This window comes from Myotis lucifugus, unplaced genomic scaffold (genome assembly GCF_000147115.1).
Source record: "Myotis lucifugus unplaced genomic scaffold, Myoluc2.0 scaffold_72, whole genome shotgun sequence".
Lineage (NCBI taxonomy): Eukaryota > Metazoa > Chordata > Mammalia > Chiroptera > Vespertilionidae > Myotis > Myotis lucifugus.
Window position 1 is genome coordinate 3985325 of NW_005871120.1, and position 16857 is coordinate 4002181.

At 39.5% G+C, this 16857-nt stretch overlaps 1 protein-coding gene across 2 annotated transcripts in view; it reads left to right on the top strand.

Annotated features, from left to right (window-relative positions):
- Positions 1–155: 155 nt before the first annotated feature.
- The window catches only part of ADCY9 (adenylate cyclase 9), a 130527-nt gene continuing 113825 nt past the window's right edge, over positions 156–16857 (top strand). The window contains exon 1 of one of the 2 annotated variants that reach the window (XM_023755256.1): positions 156–1927. In XM_023755256.1, coding sequence (XP_023611024.1) covers positions 235–1927 — 1693 coding nt within the window. In that variant the 5' untranslated portion in view covers positions 156–234. The remainder of the gene's footprint in view (positions 1928–16857) is intronic. The other variant, XM_014457296.2, reaches the window with a different exon arrangement.

The following is a 16857-nucleotide window of genomic DNA, read 5'->3' on the forward strand; positions in this document are numbered from 1 at the left end:
GGCCCACCCCCCGATTCCCGCCGTCGCCCTCGAGGTGGGGCGGTGGGAGCGCGGGTCAGACAGGACCGCAGTGTTGTGAGCAGATGGCGCCTTTGCCAGTAGAGCGCGGGGGCCGCCCCGGGGACGTGGGCAGAGCGGGTGGCCTTCAGGTGCGTGTACCCCGGCCTAACTCTGCTTGTCCCGCTGACAGGTAGCGGCGATCCCGGCCGGGGGCGGCTGCGGGCGCGCGGCAACATGGCCTCCCCGCCCCACCAGCAGCTGCTGCCGCACCACAGCACCGAAGTGAGCTGCGACTCCAGCGGAGACAGCAACAGCGTGAGGGTCAAAATTAACCCCAGGCAGCTGTCGTCCAACAGCCACCCCAAGCACTGCAAGTACAGCATCTCCTCCAGCTGCAGCAGCTCCGGGGACTCGGGGGGTGTCCCCCGGAGAGCGGGCGCCGGGGGCCGCCTGCGCAGGCAGAAGAAGCTGCCCCAGCTGTTCGAGAGGGCCTCCCGCCGGTGGTGGGACCCCAAGTTCGACTCGGTGAACCTGGAGGAGGCTTGTCTGGAGCGCTGCTTCCCGCAGACCCAGCGCCGCTTCCGGTACGCGCTGTTCTACATGGGCTTCGCCTGCCTGCTCTGGAGCATCTATTTTGGGGTCCACATGAGATCCAAACTGATTGTCATGGCAGCCCCCGCTCTGTGCTTCCTCGTGGTGTGTGTGGGCTTCTTCCTGTTTACCTTCACCAGGCTGTACGCCCGACATTATGTGTGGACCTCGCTGGTCTTCACCCTCCTGGTGTTCGCTCTGACCCTGGCTGCCCAGGTCCAGGTTCTGACGCCTCTCTCAGGACGTGTTGACAGCTCCAATCATACTCCCGCAGCGAAGTCCACAGTCACTTGCTTATCTCAAGTGGGGAGCTTTTCCATGTGCATCGAAGTGCTCTTTTTGCTCTACACCGTCATGCACTTACCTTTGTACTTGAGCTTGTTTTTGGGAGTGGCGTATTCTGTTCTTTTTGAGACCTTTGGCTATCATTTCCAAGATGAAGACTGCTTCCCCTCACCCGAAGCAGGGCCCGGGCACTGGGAGCTGCTGAGCCGAGCCCTACTCCATGTCTGCATTCATGCCATTGGGATCCACCTCTTCATCATGTCCCAGGTGAGATCCAGGAGCACCTTCCTCAAGGTGGGACAGTCAATTATGCATGGGAAGGATCTGGAAGTGGAAAAAGCCCTGAAAGAGAGGATGATTCATTCTGTGATGCCAAGAATCATAGCTGATGACTTGATGAAACAGGGGGACGAGGAGAGTGAGAATTCTGTGAAAAGGCATGCTACCTCCAGCCCCAAGAACAGGAAGAAAAAGTCTTCCATACAGAAAGCCCCTATAGCATTCCGCCCATTTAAGATGCAGCAGATCGAAGAGGTCAGTATTTTATTTGCAGACATTGTGGGCTTCACCAAGATGAGTGCCAACAAGTCTGCTCATGCTCTGGTGGGTCTCCTCAATGACCTGTTTGGTCGCTTCGACCGGTTGTGTGAAGAGACCAAGTGTGAGAAAATCAGCACCCTGGGAGACTGCTACTACTGTGTGGCAGGGTGCCCCGAGCCCCGGGCCGACCATGCCTACTGCTGCATCGAAATGGGCTTGGGCATGATAAAAGCCATCGAGCACTTCTGCCAGGAGAAGAAAGAAATGGTGAACATGCGTGTGGGGGTTCACACGGGGACTGTCTTGTGTGGCATCTTGGGCATGAGGAGGTTTAAATTCGACGTTTGGTCCAATGACGTGAACCTGGCCAATCTCATGGAGCAGCTGGGAGTGGCTGGCAAGGTTCACATTTCCGAGGCCACTGCAAAATACCTAGATGATCGGTATGAAATGGAGGATGGGAGAGTTACTGAACGCCTAGGCCCCAGCGTTGTTGTTGACCAGCTGAAAGGTACGTGTATTTCTTTGCCTAGTCATTTCCCTCCCTAATCCTGTTTGTGTTGAAAAAACAAAACCAAAACACAAACCAATCTCTTTCCAGCATCAGTATCTGTCTCTGGATACCTTACTGAGAGGGCATCTCAGAGCCAGTAGGACTTTTCCTCCAATGAGTCAAATATCACAGATTTGTTCACACTGTGGCAGTGCTGACCTAGGTGAGACCATAGAAGGAAGTAGAACTTTGAAAATGTATCTCCTTGCCAGTTGGCTGTTAATATTTCTGAAATTCTGGGGGCAGGCCTGATGAATGTCAGGGTACCTTCGAAGCCCTGCAATCAGAACTTTGAAGCACTTTAAGAAGTTGCCTTTGCATTTCATTTGGTCACCCTTAAGTCCCATCAAAACGTTTTCTTGTGCCCTTTTCCAACAATGTGAAGAATAAAACATTTCTCCTGTCTAGGCCTCCCTTTGCTGGGACAAGGAAGTCAGCTCAGCCCTGTAGGACTCTGACAGTTAGATGGAATCATGTACTCCTAAGTGTACACTCCTTTTGCCTATGTCTCTTTTTAAAAAAAAAATTTTGCATTTTCAGATTTCAACTTTATTTAACGATGCTTATCATGGTATTTGTGTTATCATATAGACTACAGTATTTTAGAATGTCGAACTTCTCAAACCATCAGGTGACTTGAAAGTGAGCAGTGCACTCAGAGCAATATTTAGACCCCCTTCCTCCAGCCCCTCAGATTAGTATCTGGTCCCTTGTCCAAGTCTTAAGTTCCTTACTGCTGTTCTTGTTGTTTTCACTGGGCTTCTTTAATTTTATTATTTTCATACAGGACAAAAATATTTGAAGTCTAGGAAGTGATATTTAAGTAAATGGGAACAAAAGTAAGGATTCTAAAAAACACTTTCAAAAAATAGTCCTTATGTTTTACTAAAATCTTCCAGATTGAAGGAACATCTACTTAGGTAGTATGTAGAGAAAATCACATTGATTTTTAAAAGCCTAAATCAGTAAAGCTATATTATATGTTTTATTGTGCCCACATGTTGCATAATTACACAGTGAAAAACCCCAGGAAAGGGAATCCTCAGAAGGAGAAGTAACAGCTCAAATCAGAGATGGGAGAAGTAATCAGAGACGTACATGGTTGAGTTTGAGGGCCTGAATAGGTTGTCAGCCTTCAGACAATCCTATATGCTCAATTGATATTTTCTTTCTCTGCTTGTGATCAGAGTTCCCCACATCATTCACTTATTGGTTATCTGGCCAGGGTGCTTTATCCTTCTCCTGATTTTTCTTTATTAGAACTTTATTAGAAGTTGTGTTTCTTGGGCAGTCCTGTAGGTAATTTTGCTAGTAGTTGAATAATGATGTAGTAGAAGAACATTTTCACCTGATAATTACCTCTACCTAGAGCAGTGGTTCTCAACCTTGGCTGCACATTAGAATCACCTGGGAATCTTGTTAAAATCCTGATTTCTGGGTCTCATCATTAGTAACAAAGAAACAGAATTTCCGGAGGATGAGGCCCAGAAATCAGGATTTTAACAAGGTTCCCAGGTGATTCTAATGTGCAGCCAAGGTTGAGAACCACTGACCTCGAGAGTTTTAAATGCTACATTGATGAGGTCAGAAACTGCACTTCGCAGTTCACTTGAGAGATTCTTCCATGACACGTGTTTTTCCCTGTAGGAGAGTGGCTCTCGCTCTCGACTCTGAAGGTGCCAGTGGAGTGGGGTGCAGATGTAATTACTGCTAGACATTTTGGCATCTTTAGGCTCTGTCCTCAGAAATAGTGGGATAGATTCCAGAGAATGGAGCTGTGCTATACTATGTAAAATTAAGTATGACAATGATAGCAATTCTGTCAGGGATACTTTGAACAGGGCATTACTTGAATTTCAAAAATAAGAACAGATGTAATCAAGTATGTCTGGAAATGGCCAAGTCTTTGAATTTTTGGCAGTACCCAAATTAACAAAAAATTTTTGTTGATTTATGGGTAATTTTATTTTCAGTTTATGGACCAAGGGTCTAAAGACGCAGGCAAAAAAATCTAGAATGGGTTTGTTGATTTTTTTAAAAAAACTTCAAATAGTGTATGTAAATTTGGTAAATTCCCTTTTTCTCTAAATTGTGTGTATTATGTATTTATAAGGAAAAGTTTTAGTACTGGATGGAAGGTAGGGAAAGACAAGGCTTAGCTAAACCAGTGATTTCTTTACATGGTATTCCCTCCTTTAACTGTTTCCCTGAGACCATGAATTTTGCTGTATTCAGCTTATTTGGAAAATCTTTGTGGACAGGACTCCACTAATAGAGGATGTCTACACAACTTCCTGCCCCTTTTTGAAATTGCACAGTTCGATTCTCCAGACGTTCAAATCTGCCAAATTGAGATGATCACATGGTGTGTAGAAAACGCTTTTCATACATGGGGTTAAGGTTATATATGTAAGATTTCTTTTAGCCTGTCTTTGGATTTGTGGTAGATATTTTTTTTATACAATGTTGGGCATTAGCCTTTCCCTCTCATCCCCTTTTCAGAATATGGGGTTAAAAATACCCAGTAGAGGGCTCTGTAGAAATGAACATGGGTAGAGTAAACTGGGGATTCCTGAACTAGCCTGGCAGCGTGAAAGGAAGCTACTCCTCTATTTTATCCAAACAGGCTTTGTGGAAGGTGGACTTTGATTATTTATGCACATTCACTCACTCCTTGGAAATCTTTATTGTGCTCTTACAATGCACCTGGCCCTGAGGATGCACAGGTAGAGTCATGACAGTTCCTTACCTCCTCGAGCTCACAGTTATAAATGTTATAGAGTATGTAGAGTCAGGAACGCTTTAGGGAGGTGCATGAACTTGGGGTGAGTTTTGAGATTGAGCAGTGGCTCTCCAGGTAGATAGAAGCAGAACATTTGTTGCAGTGGGAATAGTATGGGCAAAGGTTTGAGGTTGTGTTTCTTGGTGGGTTGGGCAATTGTAAGTAGTTCATTAGGACAAGGAAGGTTGTGGGTCACTTGGGAAGGGGTTTGGATTCAGTCCTGTAGGTAATGGGGAGCCACTGATAGGTTTTATGCAGGAGGCTTAAGTGATCTGATTTGCAGTTTTAGAAAGCTAACTCTTTCAGTTCCAGGGACTGTATTAGAAGGTGTGAGACTGGAAATTAGTAAGCTGTTTCAGTAAATCCAAGCAGGACTGATGGTAGCTTGAGCCAAGGTAACAATAGTGGTGATGGAGATGATGGGAGAGATATGAGAGTAGTAAGATCAACTTGATAGACTTGGAGCCTGGTTTAAACAGACAACTGGGGGAGGCAAGGGGCTTGATGGTTTGAATGGGAAATGACATTTTAAGTTTCTGGAATTGACTTGGGGACAGTTTTAAGTCAGGAGTGGGTGAGAGGCCTTTGAAGTGTCTATGGTATGGTGGAGAATGCAGGACTGAGTTGCAGAATATGACAGGCCAGGAACCCCTGGCTTGTTCATTCATTCATTCAACAAATGATTCATTTTGTGCCGGGCACAGTTCTAGGTGCTGGGGATACAGCAGTGAATACAGCAGACAAAAATTCCTGCCTTTTGGTTGTTCTGCTCTACTACTGCAGTCAGACAGTAAACAAATAAATAAAATATAAAGTTTGTTTTATGTTAACTTCTAAGGAGAAAATATAAAGCAGGAAGAAGGATATGGAATATGTGTGTGTGTGTGTGTGTGTGTGTGTGTGTGTAATTTTAGATAGGGTGGCCAATCACTGAGAGAGAAGGTAGCAAGAAGTTTCAGGACTAGGAATTTGGAAATTATCCCCAAAGTGAGGAGCAGATATTATTAAAAACAGGGAGAAATAATATGATTTGAGTGATGGGAGGGAGCAGGGCCCTTCCACACCATTTGGGATGAACCACTGGACCCTGTTCTTTTCTGCCTTGGGCCACAAGCAAAAAGATGATGTGTTTGTCTAGAACTTCTGTTTTTTCCTATTATAGGTCGAGTCACAAAGACCAAAGGTGAAACTGTCAGAGAATGCTTCCAGACATCTTATTTCTCCCCTCTTAAATATTAGGAAGATAAAACAAACATGCTCAGTCACTCCACCCACAATCATGGTTTTATAGAAGAGGGGAGAGTTTTTTTGAATACAGGAAGGGAACTGTCTAGCATGCTCTGCTGAGGTAAGAGAGGCTCATTCCCTTGGAATAGGCTGGAAGGTCAAGTTCCCCTCCCCCCAAGGCTGATGGTGGCAGCAATAGTAGAACCAGAGGGTGGAAGCTGGGACAGGACAGATTTGAGAAGGTGTTGGAATTCTGGGATTGTAATGGTCAGGAGTAGCTCTGACTGGTTTATGAGTCTTTTTCCACAAGCCAGTGGTTCTTAAACTTTTTGGTCTCAGGACCCCTTTATACTTCTAAAAATTACTATGGAAGCTAAAGAACTTGTGTTTATGTAAGTTATATGTTGATATTTACCTTATTAGAAATTGAAACAGAAGATTCAAAAGTCTTTCCTTGACTCATTTAAAAATAATAAGCCCATTGTACCCATTGCATGTTAATATAAATAACATATTTTTATAAAAATAACCAGATTAAAATATTTTTTAAAGGTACTTGTGCTTTTATTATTTTTTGTTAATCCTCACCCAAGGATATTTTTCCATTGATTTTTAGAGAGAGTGGGAGGGAGGGGGAGAGACAGAGAGAGAAAAACATCAATGTGAGAGAGACACATTGATTGATTGCCTCCTGCATGCACTCCAACTAGGGCCAGGGATTGAGCCTGCAACCAAGGTACGTGCCCTTGGCAGGAATCGACCCCAGGACCCTTCAGTCCGCAGGCTGACGCTCTATCTACCAAGCCAAACCGGCTAAGGCAAAAAAATATTTTCATAAACAAAGAAATTTGGTGAGAAGAGTGGCACTATTTGACATTTCTGCAGATCTCTTTAATGTCTGTATTAATCAAAGACTGGATTTTTTAAAAACTGTGGTAAAATACACATAAAATTTATTTATTATTTTAGCCATTTTAAAATATGTCAGCTAGATTTTTTTAGCTTCTTTGGCATTGTTGCAGGATGTTGATGAATGTGTAGAAAATTTGGCTTTACTTTGATGTAGAGGTAGTTGGAAAATGGAGGAACATTTTAATCGCCTTTTTAGATAACTGTGGATATTTTTCTTAGATACCAAACTAACACCCAACAGACAAGTGGTAGTTTCTTAAGGGTTACTTGCAAAATGGATCTGAAATCCCATTAATCAATTTCTTTATATGCTATTAAAAGCCCATTGGATTCTTGAAGCATGAATCTTTACCCAGGTGTGATTTTGTAACATCATGCATTGATTATTTGGAAAATATTGGTGTTTTGTTATACAGATCTTCCCAATGTCGACATAAACAAAGCCTTTAATATTGGGAAGATGTCAGTTTCACAGTGGCAGATAAGAGTTTTCCAGAATTTTTGTTTTCACTTGAAAGTTTGATTTTATCATTGGCAACAAATACTGTCAGTTGTTTTCCTTGAAGTGGCAGACTCATTTTGTTCATTTTTCAGGAATAGTCTGCCAAATACTCATCTAAATGACCATAGTTTGTCTGTAGGTCAAATATAAAGAATATTCTACCAAAAAAGCAGCTAGTTCAGCTTGTAACCCAAACAGTTGCATGGATGCTTTTCTTGACAATCATGGTACATCTGAGTGCAATGGAAATGCTGTTGGCACTTTTTCCCGTTTGTCACAGATTATGAGAAAGACATGCATTCAAGGTTGAGATTTAACACTATTATTCATTTTTACTGCTTCCTCAAAGGACATTCTTAAATGAAACTGACTTTTTTTTTTCCTTTTGCAAGTATGTGGTGGTAAAGAACACAATGATGACTAGTACAGTTTGGTGCCATTGCTTTGATTCAGGCATCAGCAGTTTTACCCACGATTACTTTTGTACCGTCATTGCCAATAGCAACACTGCAAAAGGCAAATAACTATAGCATTATTAGGGAAAAAGTTTTGACTTCACAGATACCTTACAGAGGTCTCAGGGACCCCTAGGGGGCTACAGACCACACCTTGAGAACTGCTACCCAAACATACATTCTCAAAGTAGATGAAACAACTCAAACTGGAATTATGATAGACATACCACATTTATTGTAGAAGTAGCTAGTGACTTTAGTTCATACATTTACTTTTTCTCAACAACAAAAAAAATCCTTTTGTGATTCTGCCAAATATTTGTTGCTGATGTTTAGGGTTTATGATGAAAACTATCAACTTGGTTCTTTTAATTTATTTTTGCAGGGCTCACCCTTTGGTGGTTGGGTGTATGGAATTTGGTTTCTGATACATTTGGACTTAATTCTGAGTTCTGTGATTTCTGAGCCATGGAACGTTGGACAAACTATATAGGGACTCTCCAGTTTATAGGAATGACAATACCTCTGTCAGAGGGTTATGGGGAGAATCAAATGAGATGATGATTCAAGTAAAGCACTTGTTAGCATAGTGACTTGATCACAACAGCTGTTCAATAAATAATAACCAACTCTTCTAGCTGGTGAGTCACATTTTGTACTGCACTCAAGGGTGTTGTTTCTTTTTTCCTACATTCTATTTGTTGCACATCTTGTATAATTTGGGACTGAAACTCAGAACACACCAGGGACTGTGATTGTGTCAGTTTCTCGAATTAAAAAGGGCAAGCGTTCAAAATACAAAAACACTGATAGCTTGCCCTGGATAAACTGTAGTTGCCAAATTTGGCAGCTTCTCTATTGAAAACCCCAGGGAGTTCAGGCACTATTGTTCTTGGGCTGATTCTGGTCCACAGGGCTTAGAGGTACTTAACGTGATGTGACCCCCTTGATAGTTGAGGAATTACAAGGAAATCTTCAGCTTTGAAATTCTGGAGATATTGGCTGAGTTTTGAACGTGAGCAGTTATTCAGCTCTCCTGTTTTCTACTGTAAATTCATTTACTTATTCAACAAATATCAAATGAGTTTCCACTATTTATGAAGTCTGGACTAGGTTCCGGAAATAGAGCTCTCTGGCCTCATGGAGCCTACAGCCTAGAAGGGGAAGTAGGCATTAACCAAATAATCAACTAAACAAATATGTGCTAGATATGCTTATCGTATTACAAATAGGGCTGGGAGGTAAGGACACTTATCATCTCCATGTTATACACTAGGGAACTGAAGCACAGAGAAGTACTTCGGGATGGTTACACAACTAGAAAGAGCTGCTAAGTGGTGGAGCTGGTTCAGTAGTTCCCCATTATCTGTCATTTCGCTTTCTATTGTTTTAGTTATCTATGGTCAATTGCAGTCCAAAAGTATTAAATGGAAAATTCCAGAAATAAACAATTCATAAGTTTTAAATTGTGCGCTGTTCTTAGTAGCATAATGAAATCTCAGGCCATCCCACTCCATCCCACTGGGGATGTGAATCATCCCTTTGTCCAGCATATTCATGCTATATAACTACGACCTATTAGTCATTTAGTAGCTGTCTTGGTTATCAGATCAATTGTCACCGTATCAGAGTGCTTGTGTCCAAGTAACCCTTATTTTACTTAATAATGGCCCCCAAACTATTCACATAATTAAAAAATTTTTTAAAAATATATTTTTATTGATTTCAGAGAGGAAGGGAGAGGGAGGGAGAGAGAGAGAAACATCAATGATGAGAGAGAATCATTGATCGGCTGCCTCTTGCACATCCCCTACTGGGGATGGAGCCCACGACCTGGGCATGTGCCCTGGTCTGGAATCGAACCCGGGACCCTTCAGTCCGAAGGCCGATGCTCTATCCACTGAGCCAAACCAGCTAGGGCTACTCACATAATTGTTATAACAGTGTATTGTTATAATTATTCTATTTTATTAGCTATTGTAAATCTCTTATTGTGTCTAATTTATAAATTAAACTTTATTATAGGTTTAAACAGCAGGTCCTCAAGTAATGTCATTTTGTTCAACATCTTCTATGCTGTAGGAACTTAACTTGTTTATATCAATTAGCCTATGGTAAAATTGGTTTCAACATATGTCATTTTGCCTAAAGTCCCAGAACTTATCCATGTCGTCAAGTGAGGACTTATTATATATAGTTGACCCTTGAACAACTTGGGGGTTAGAGGCCTCCCTTGCAGTTCAAAATCCATGAATAACTACAGACCTCCTTTGTAGTTGAAAATCTGTGAATAACTACAGCTGTCTGCTTACGTGGATTCCCAACTATAAAGTTGACTTGTGAACATGGGTTTGAACTTCAAGGATCAAATGAAAAAAATCAGTGTATAAGTGGACCATGTAGTTCAAATCCGTGTTGTTCAAAGGTCAACTGTATATAAGGCTTGGTACTATTCAAGGTTTTAGACATCCACTGAGGTCGTATTTGAGGTCTTGGAATGTATTTCCTGAGGATTAGGGGCGACTACTATATTTAAACTCAAAGGACAGTATTAGAAAACACTATTTCCCACTGCATAGAATAATTGTAAGGATTAAAGGAGAAAATGATGTTAAGTACTTAGAAAAGTACTTGGCACATGTCACTCTTGAGATTAGATTCATGAACTAGTGTTATTGAAAGTGGGGACAATTAGCAGCAGCAACAGCAGAAACAACTATCCCTTTGTTTAGCTCTTTCCAGTTCAGAGTGTTTTCATGCACATTGTAATCTCAACCATTGTGAAATCTTAGGATCATGGGAACTGTGTTCAGAAGTTTATATATTTTTTTTTTTAAAAATATATTTTATTGATTTTTTTACAGAGAGGAAGGGAGAGAGATAGAGAGCTAGAAACATCGATGAGAGAGAAACATCGATCAGCTGCCTCCCGCACATCTCCCACTGGGGATGTGCCCGCAACCCAAGTACATGCCCTTGACCGGAATCGAACCTGGGACCCTTCAGTCCGCAGGCCGACGCTCTATCCACTGAGCCAAACCGGTTTCGGCCAGAAGTTTATATTTTATTTACTTGGTTCTTTCCCTTTATATACTAGTTGTCAGGCTGAGTCAGTTTCTTAACATCCTCTGAAGGTGACCAGTGACTTTTTTCAAGACTTAATATAAACTTTTGGATTTTAGCTTTTTGATATATTTCAATCCATTACAGATATCTTTTTTTTTTTTTTTTAATGATGATGATCAAATTGTTCCACCTTGGTCCTTGCTGGCATGGCTCAGTTGTTGAAGAGTGTCGGCCTGTGCACTGAAGGGTCTCCGGTTCTATTCCCAGTCAAGGGCATGTACCTGGGTTGCAGGTTCAATCCCTGGCCAGTTGCGGGGCTCGTGTGGGAGGCAACCAATTGAGTGTCTCTCTCACATTGATGTTTCTCTCCCTCTCCCTCTCCCTTCCCCTCTCCCTCTTTCCCCGCCCCCCTACTCCCCTCTCCTCATCCCCCCTCCCTTCCACTCTCTCTGAAAATCAATGGAGAAATATCCTAAGGTGAGGATTAAAAAATTTTTTTTTTGTTCCATCTTGGGTCTGTGGAAATCCCTCCAGGTTGGCCCCTGAGTCTGTTTCATACAGCCCAGTAGTCTTTAATAGCTTTCATACTCATTTAGTAATGTTTTAAGGAGTTGAGAAATTATAGGTATTAAAATCTCATTAATTCTGTTTGATATATTTTATTCAGAGACTGAGCTAAAGTTTACCCTTTCCTTTTTCTGAAAAGAAAATTAATAGTCTATGCATGTTTAGATGAAGAATTAGCACCACAGACAAAACAGTTTGTGTTTCTTAAGCTTTTTGGAAGGTTTAATGTGCATTCTTACAACTGACAGTTTCTTCTACAAAATTTTCTTACCAACACCTGTTTAGTGGCAAGTGCCTATGAATGTTGGTAACTAGGGATAAAGAACTATAAAATGAAAAAAAATCCTAAACTAACATGTAGATTACCTGTTTGCAGACTAAGAGTACCCTCAGCCCAGCAAGCCCCATCCCCAAGGACAGTTGTGGAAGGTTCTAGAAGGCCTAACTCCAGAAATTTCATAGGAACCTTGCTCTGAATAGTGCTTCCTGGAATGACTGCTCTGTCACTCTCCTTCCTATTTGTATAATGTGTATTTGATGTATTTTGTTTATGATCTGTCTCCACTCTACTAGAATGTGTCTTGAGAGCAGGAATTTTTTCAGATTTTATTTATGGCTGTATTCCTAGCATCAGGAACATGGCCTAGCATATAGTAGATGCTCCATAATATTTGTGGGATGAATGAATGAATATTCTAACTACTTGAGCTCCACATATGGACACTCCATTGTGTGTGAAACCACACTCCAGACATCTACACAGAACAAACCAGGAAGAAGGTAGAGAGCAGACAACTGGTTTTCTAGTAATGGTTGATTGGTTTATTAAGTAGATGCTATGGGCTGGGCCTTGGAAGGATCTAGGGAAGGAGATAGAGAGAGCTGCAAATATAGTGCCTGGAAATGTGAAATATAGGCCCATGGGTGCGTGAGAATGGAGAGCCTCAGGACTAAGGGTCCCAGGGCCACTACAGTGAAGGCTGTGGGGTAGAGCTGGAATTCAGGTAATTGAAAACCCAAGTGTTTGTTTAGGGCCTAGGAAATACAGTTTGAATTGCTTAGTTTAGGCAATAATTTTTAAGTTTTAAAAAATGGATATTTTAAGAAGTGTATTTATTTTTAATAATACTATAGATCTTTATAATTCTTACTTGATTTTCATGTATACACATGAAAAACAGCATACCCTTTTTTTGGGCAAAGCTCCTGGCTAGTCCTTGTGCATAATTTCCAGGATTTTTATATAATGGTATTAAACTCTGTTCATTTTTTTCCTTCCAAAGAAAAATGTGCTAATGAAAGCAGCTTTTGAATAATTTATATTTGTGTTTGAATTGTTTGGGAAATATTAAATTAGGTTTCTTACCATTAGTTTGTAGAGAGGAAGAAAACCCATGTGATTTATTTTCTTGTATATGGATATTAAAATACAATATACCATTAAAGCTTTGACATTTTAAGTAGAAGTGCATTGCATATCGATTCAGTTAGTTTTGCCCTATTAAGTGGTTAATATTCAAAGTGTAGATTACATTGCATTCTGTAATTTCATAAATGTGTTCTTTTTCCCTTGAGAAAATGTTTATTAATGTTAATTTTTGTTTTGTGAATGAGCTGTCTAAAAACCGGATGGTGTGTGGCTAGGGGATGTTTCTGAAAGTAAAGTACTTTTATAGAATTACTTTATTATTTGTATAAATGAATTTGTTTAGTAGATTACTTTTTCATCTTAAGATGTTTTCTTTACTAACTGGTTAAGCACTTTTGGGAAAATAATTTAATCTCTCTGGTTCTCAGTTTCCTCATATTTGTAAAATAAAAAGTTCGAATTATATGTGCTTTAAATTTCCCATCATTCTCTAAGACTAGCTGAGCTTCTCAGGTGATTGGGAAATAGTATGCGTTCTTAATATGAAGAAGTGGGTTTTTTTTGGTCTATTTGTTTAAAGTATGAATCCTCATTTAGTTAAATTTAGCATATGAAAACTCAGATTTACAGAATTGCTATTGCAGAACATGTGTGAGATTCTTAATTTGCCAAAGTATTTTTACTTCCTTTGAATATAAATAAATAAGATTGAGTTAAAGAAGTGTAATTTACACATGATTTTTTTTATTATGTTTGTTGAATAAAGCAGGGTGTCATTAGAGAAACCCATTTGATTAGGAAAGTTTAAGGAACACTTTTGAAATGGCTTGGAGAAAATGCAAAGTGATTAAATTTTTAAAAAATGTGCTTCAATTTTTTAAAAAATGTGCTTGTTTGAACATTATTTCGGAGAGAGATTGGAAGGTTAGTTGCCAATAAAATGAATTTTACTGTGTTGGCAGTAGAACAGAACTAATATTAGATTAATAATGTTCTTACTGATTATTCCATCAATAAAAGACTCACTTGTTCCTGATGGGTTCTTGTATCAGCTATGTGTTTAATGTGTCTTGGTCCTATATATTTGCTATCTATTTAGTGTGACTCTAGTAGTTCAACAATTAATGCACCTGGAAAGTGGCTACCTTAGACTTTGTAATTAGAAATTAGAGGTCATTAATGATAAACAAAAACTGTTGGATTTAATTATAAAGGATTTATAATAGATTTGAGTGGTTTTCTTATCCTTTCTTCTAAATAGCAAAGCAGCTCATGGAAAGTAATATAACATTTGCTGTGATTTGCAATGGCTGGTGAAACAAAGTAGAAAAGGAAAAACACTATACTTTGTTCTGAAAGACAGTGCTGTCATTGGGTACATATGTCATCTGACCTGAGAGAGAATTTTACCTCAACAAAGACCCAACTTGTGAAACTCTAGCTTCCCTTAGAGAAACTGTTACTCACAGTTTGCTGGAGTCATCTGTTTTCTAAGGATTAAAGTGCCTGACTCAGTGTGTAAGTAATTGCAGAAGGTTAAAAATTTTTAGAACTACCATGCAAACAAAAAAATTTCAAAGGACATTTCTCATCTCTGACAAGCATTTTATAGAGAACTTCTCAGCTGTAATAAATGAATTAACTCTGTTCTCTCTGACTCCTGAAAGAAATTGTGATAATGAACATTTTCAGAGCTGGTGATTCTAAGTTATCAACTTTGCCCCTCTGCCATTTGAAGTTCAGATGGAAATGTTTGCTTTCATAGCTCTAGTCATGTTGTTACTTTATTTAGCAGCTATTAAATTACCAATTCCATATACTCCTTTGGAGGTGTTCCAGTTTGCACTAAGGTTTCTGTTCCTTTCAGCAGCATTGCTTATGGTGTGTGGAACTTTCCTGAACAAGGAATATGAACAGTGTTCTTAGAGTGGATGATTTTAAGCTTTTCTATTTTAATAACCACTTTTTTGAGATATAATTCACATACCACACAGTTTACTCATTCCAAGTATGTGATTCAGTGATTTTTAGTATATTCTCAGGTATGTGCAGCCATCACCACAATCAATTTTAGAACATTTTTATCCTAAAAAGAACCCTAAACTCATTAACAGTCACTCCTCATTTCTCTCTAAACCTCCCAGCCCCTGGCAACCACGAATCTACTTTCTGTCTCTATAGATTTGCCTATTCTGTACATTTTGTATAAATGGAATCACACAATATATAGCCTGTTATGACTGGCTTCTTTCACTTAGCATATTGTTTTCAAAATTCATCCACATTATAGCATGTATCAGTACCTCATCCCTTTTTATGGTTGCATAATATTCCATTGTATGGATAGACTATATTTTATCTATTCATTCATCAGTTGATGGAAAAGTGATTCTTTTTGAAGTTAACAATCAAGCTGATTGATTAAATATAAGTTGAAATGATAGAAAATCTTTTAAAAAAATAAATTTTATTGATTTTTTACAGAGAGGAAGGGAGAGGGATAGAGAGTTAGAAACATCGATGAGAGAGAAACATCGATCAGCTGCCTCCTGCACACCTCCTACTGGGGATGTGCCTGCAACCAAAGGTACATGCCCTTGACCGGAATCGAACCTGGGACCTTTCAGTCCGCAGGCCGACGCTCTATCCACCGAGCCAAACCGGTTAGGGCTGATAGAAAATCTTTTATTATATAATAATATATCTTGACTGCCCAGCCAGCGTGGCTCAGTGGTTGAGCAGTCGACCTATGAATCAGGAGGTCATGGTTTGATTCCCCCACTCCCACCCCGGTCAGGGCACATACCTAGTGGGGGGGCATGCAGGAGGCAGCTAATCAATGATTCTCCCACATCATTAATGTTTCTATCTCTCTCCCCCTTCCTCTCTGAAATCAATAAAAATATATATTTAAAAAATATATACCTTGACCAAAATTTAGCATTTCATTTTCACCAGTGTGTAGAAGTTTTCTTGAAAGGCATGATTAAGTGAGATTTAATACTGATTTATAATTTAATTCACATAATCAGTTTAGTTATTTTTTAAACAGCTATCCTCTTTTCTGAGCTTGATTCAGGTTGATTAAATATTAAATTCTCTGATCCTTTCTCTTAGTTCCTTAACAGACAGCTTTAGGGGCAGCATATGGGTGAATATGAAACCAGCTTCATTTGATACAAATATCAAATATAGAGTTGTTAGATATAAATATCAATTATAGTAAGTCTTTCTGGATGGTTGAGTTTTCTGAAGAGGTGAGGGTTTTCCTTTTTAGCTTAAACATTTGGTTGTACATTTCTGAAATATATAAAACCCTTTCTTACCTTCAGAATAATGAAATATGCCAAATACAATTTAATTTTCTTGAGGACTCATTTATATTGGTTGTTATTTGGCTTTTACTGATATAGCAACTACCCTATAAGAAAGGAATTTTTGCTTTATTTTAAATAGACTGAGATTGCTTTGTTTTTCCAGTACTTATGTTTTAAAATATTTTTTTGCTTGCTCTCTTTTTATCAGCTTATGTAGCTATTAGTATGCTTTGCTCTTGGTTTTCAATTTATTACAAAACGAAACAAAACAAAAAACCAAACACATAATCAAACTTGTTAACCCTGCAAAGGTAGTTTGATTAAGAGAACTGTGAATTTGGTCTTTGTGCAATTTTTGATTGTCAGCTATATTCTGAATAAGTGAGTTTGCTAGGTAGTGAGTTCAGGATGCACAAGAGGTTATTACGGTTACTTTTAGTATATTTTTAAAGGGGAGGTGAAAGGGAAATTTGAATCAAATTTGTGTCTTAGGAAAGGGAACATGTTTTCCAAAAGACCAAAGTAGCTTTCTTTTGGGTATGTAGAAATAGGAAATGGGAACTATAGATTACTAATGAAGAATTAATTAGAATTAATAATTCTGTAACTAGTTATAAAGCTACAATGTTAATGGTAACTGGGGATGTACTGATTATTGTTGAAATTTACTAGAATTTTGGGACAGAACTTT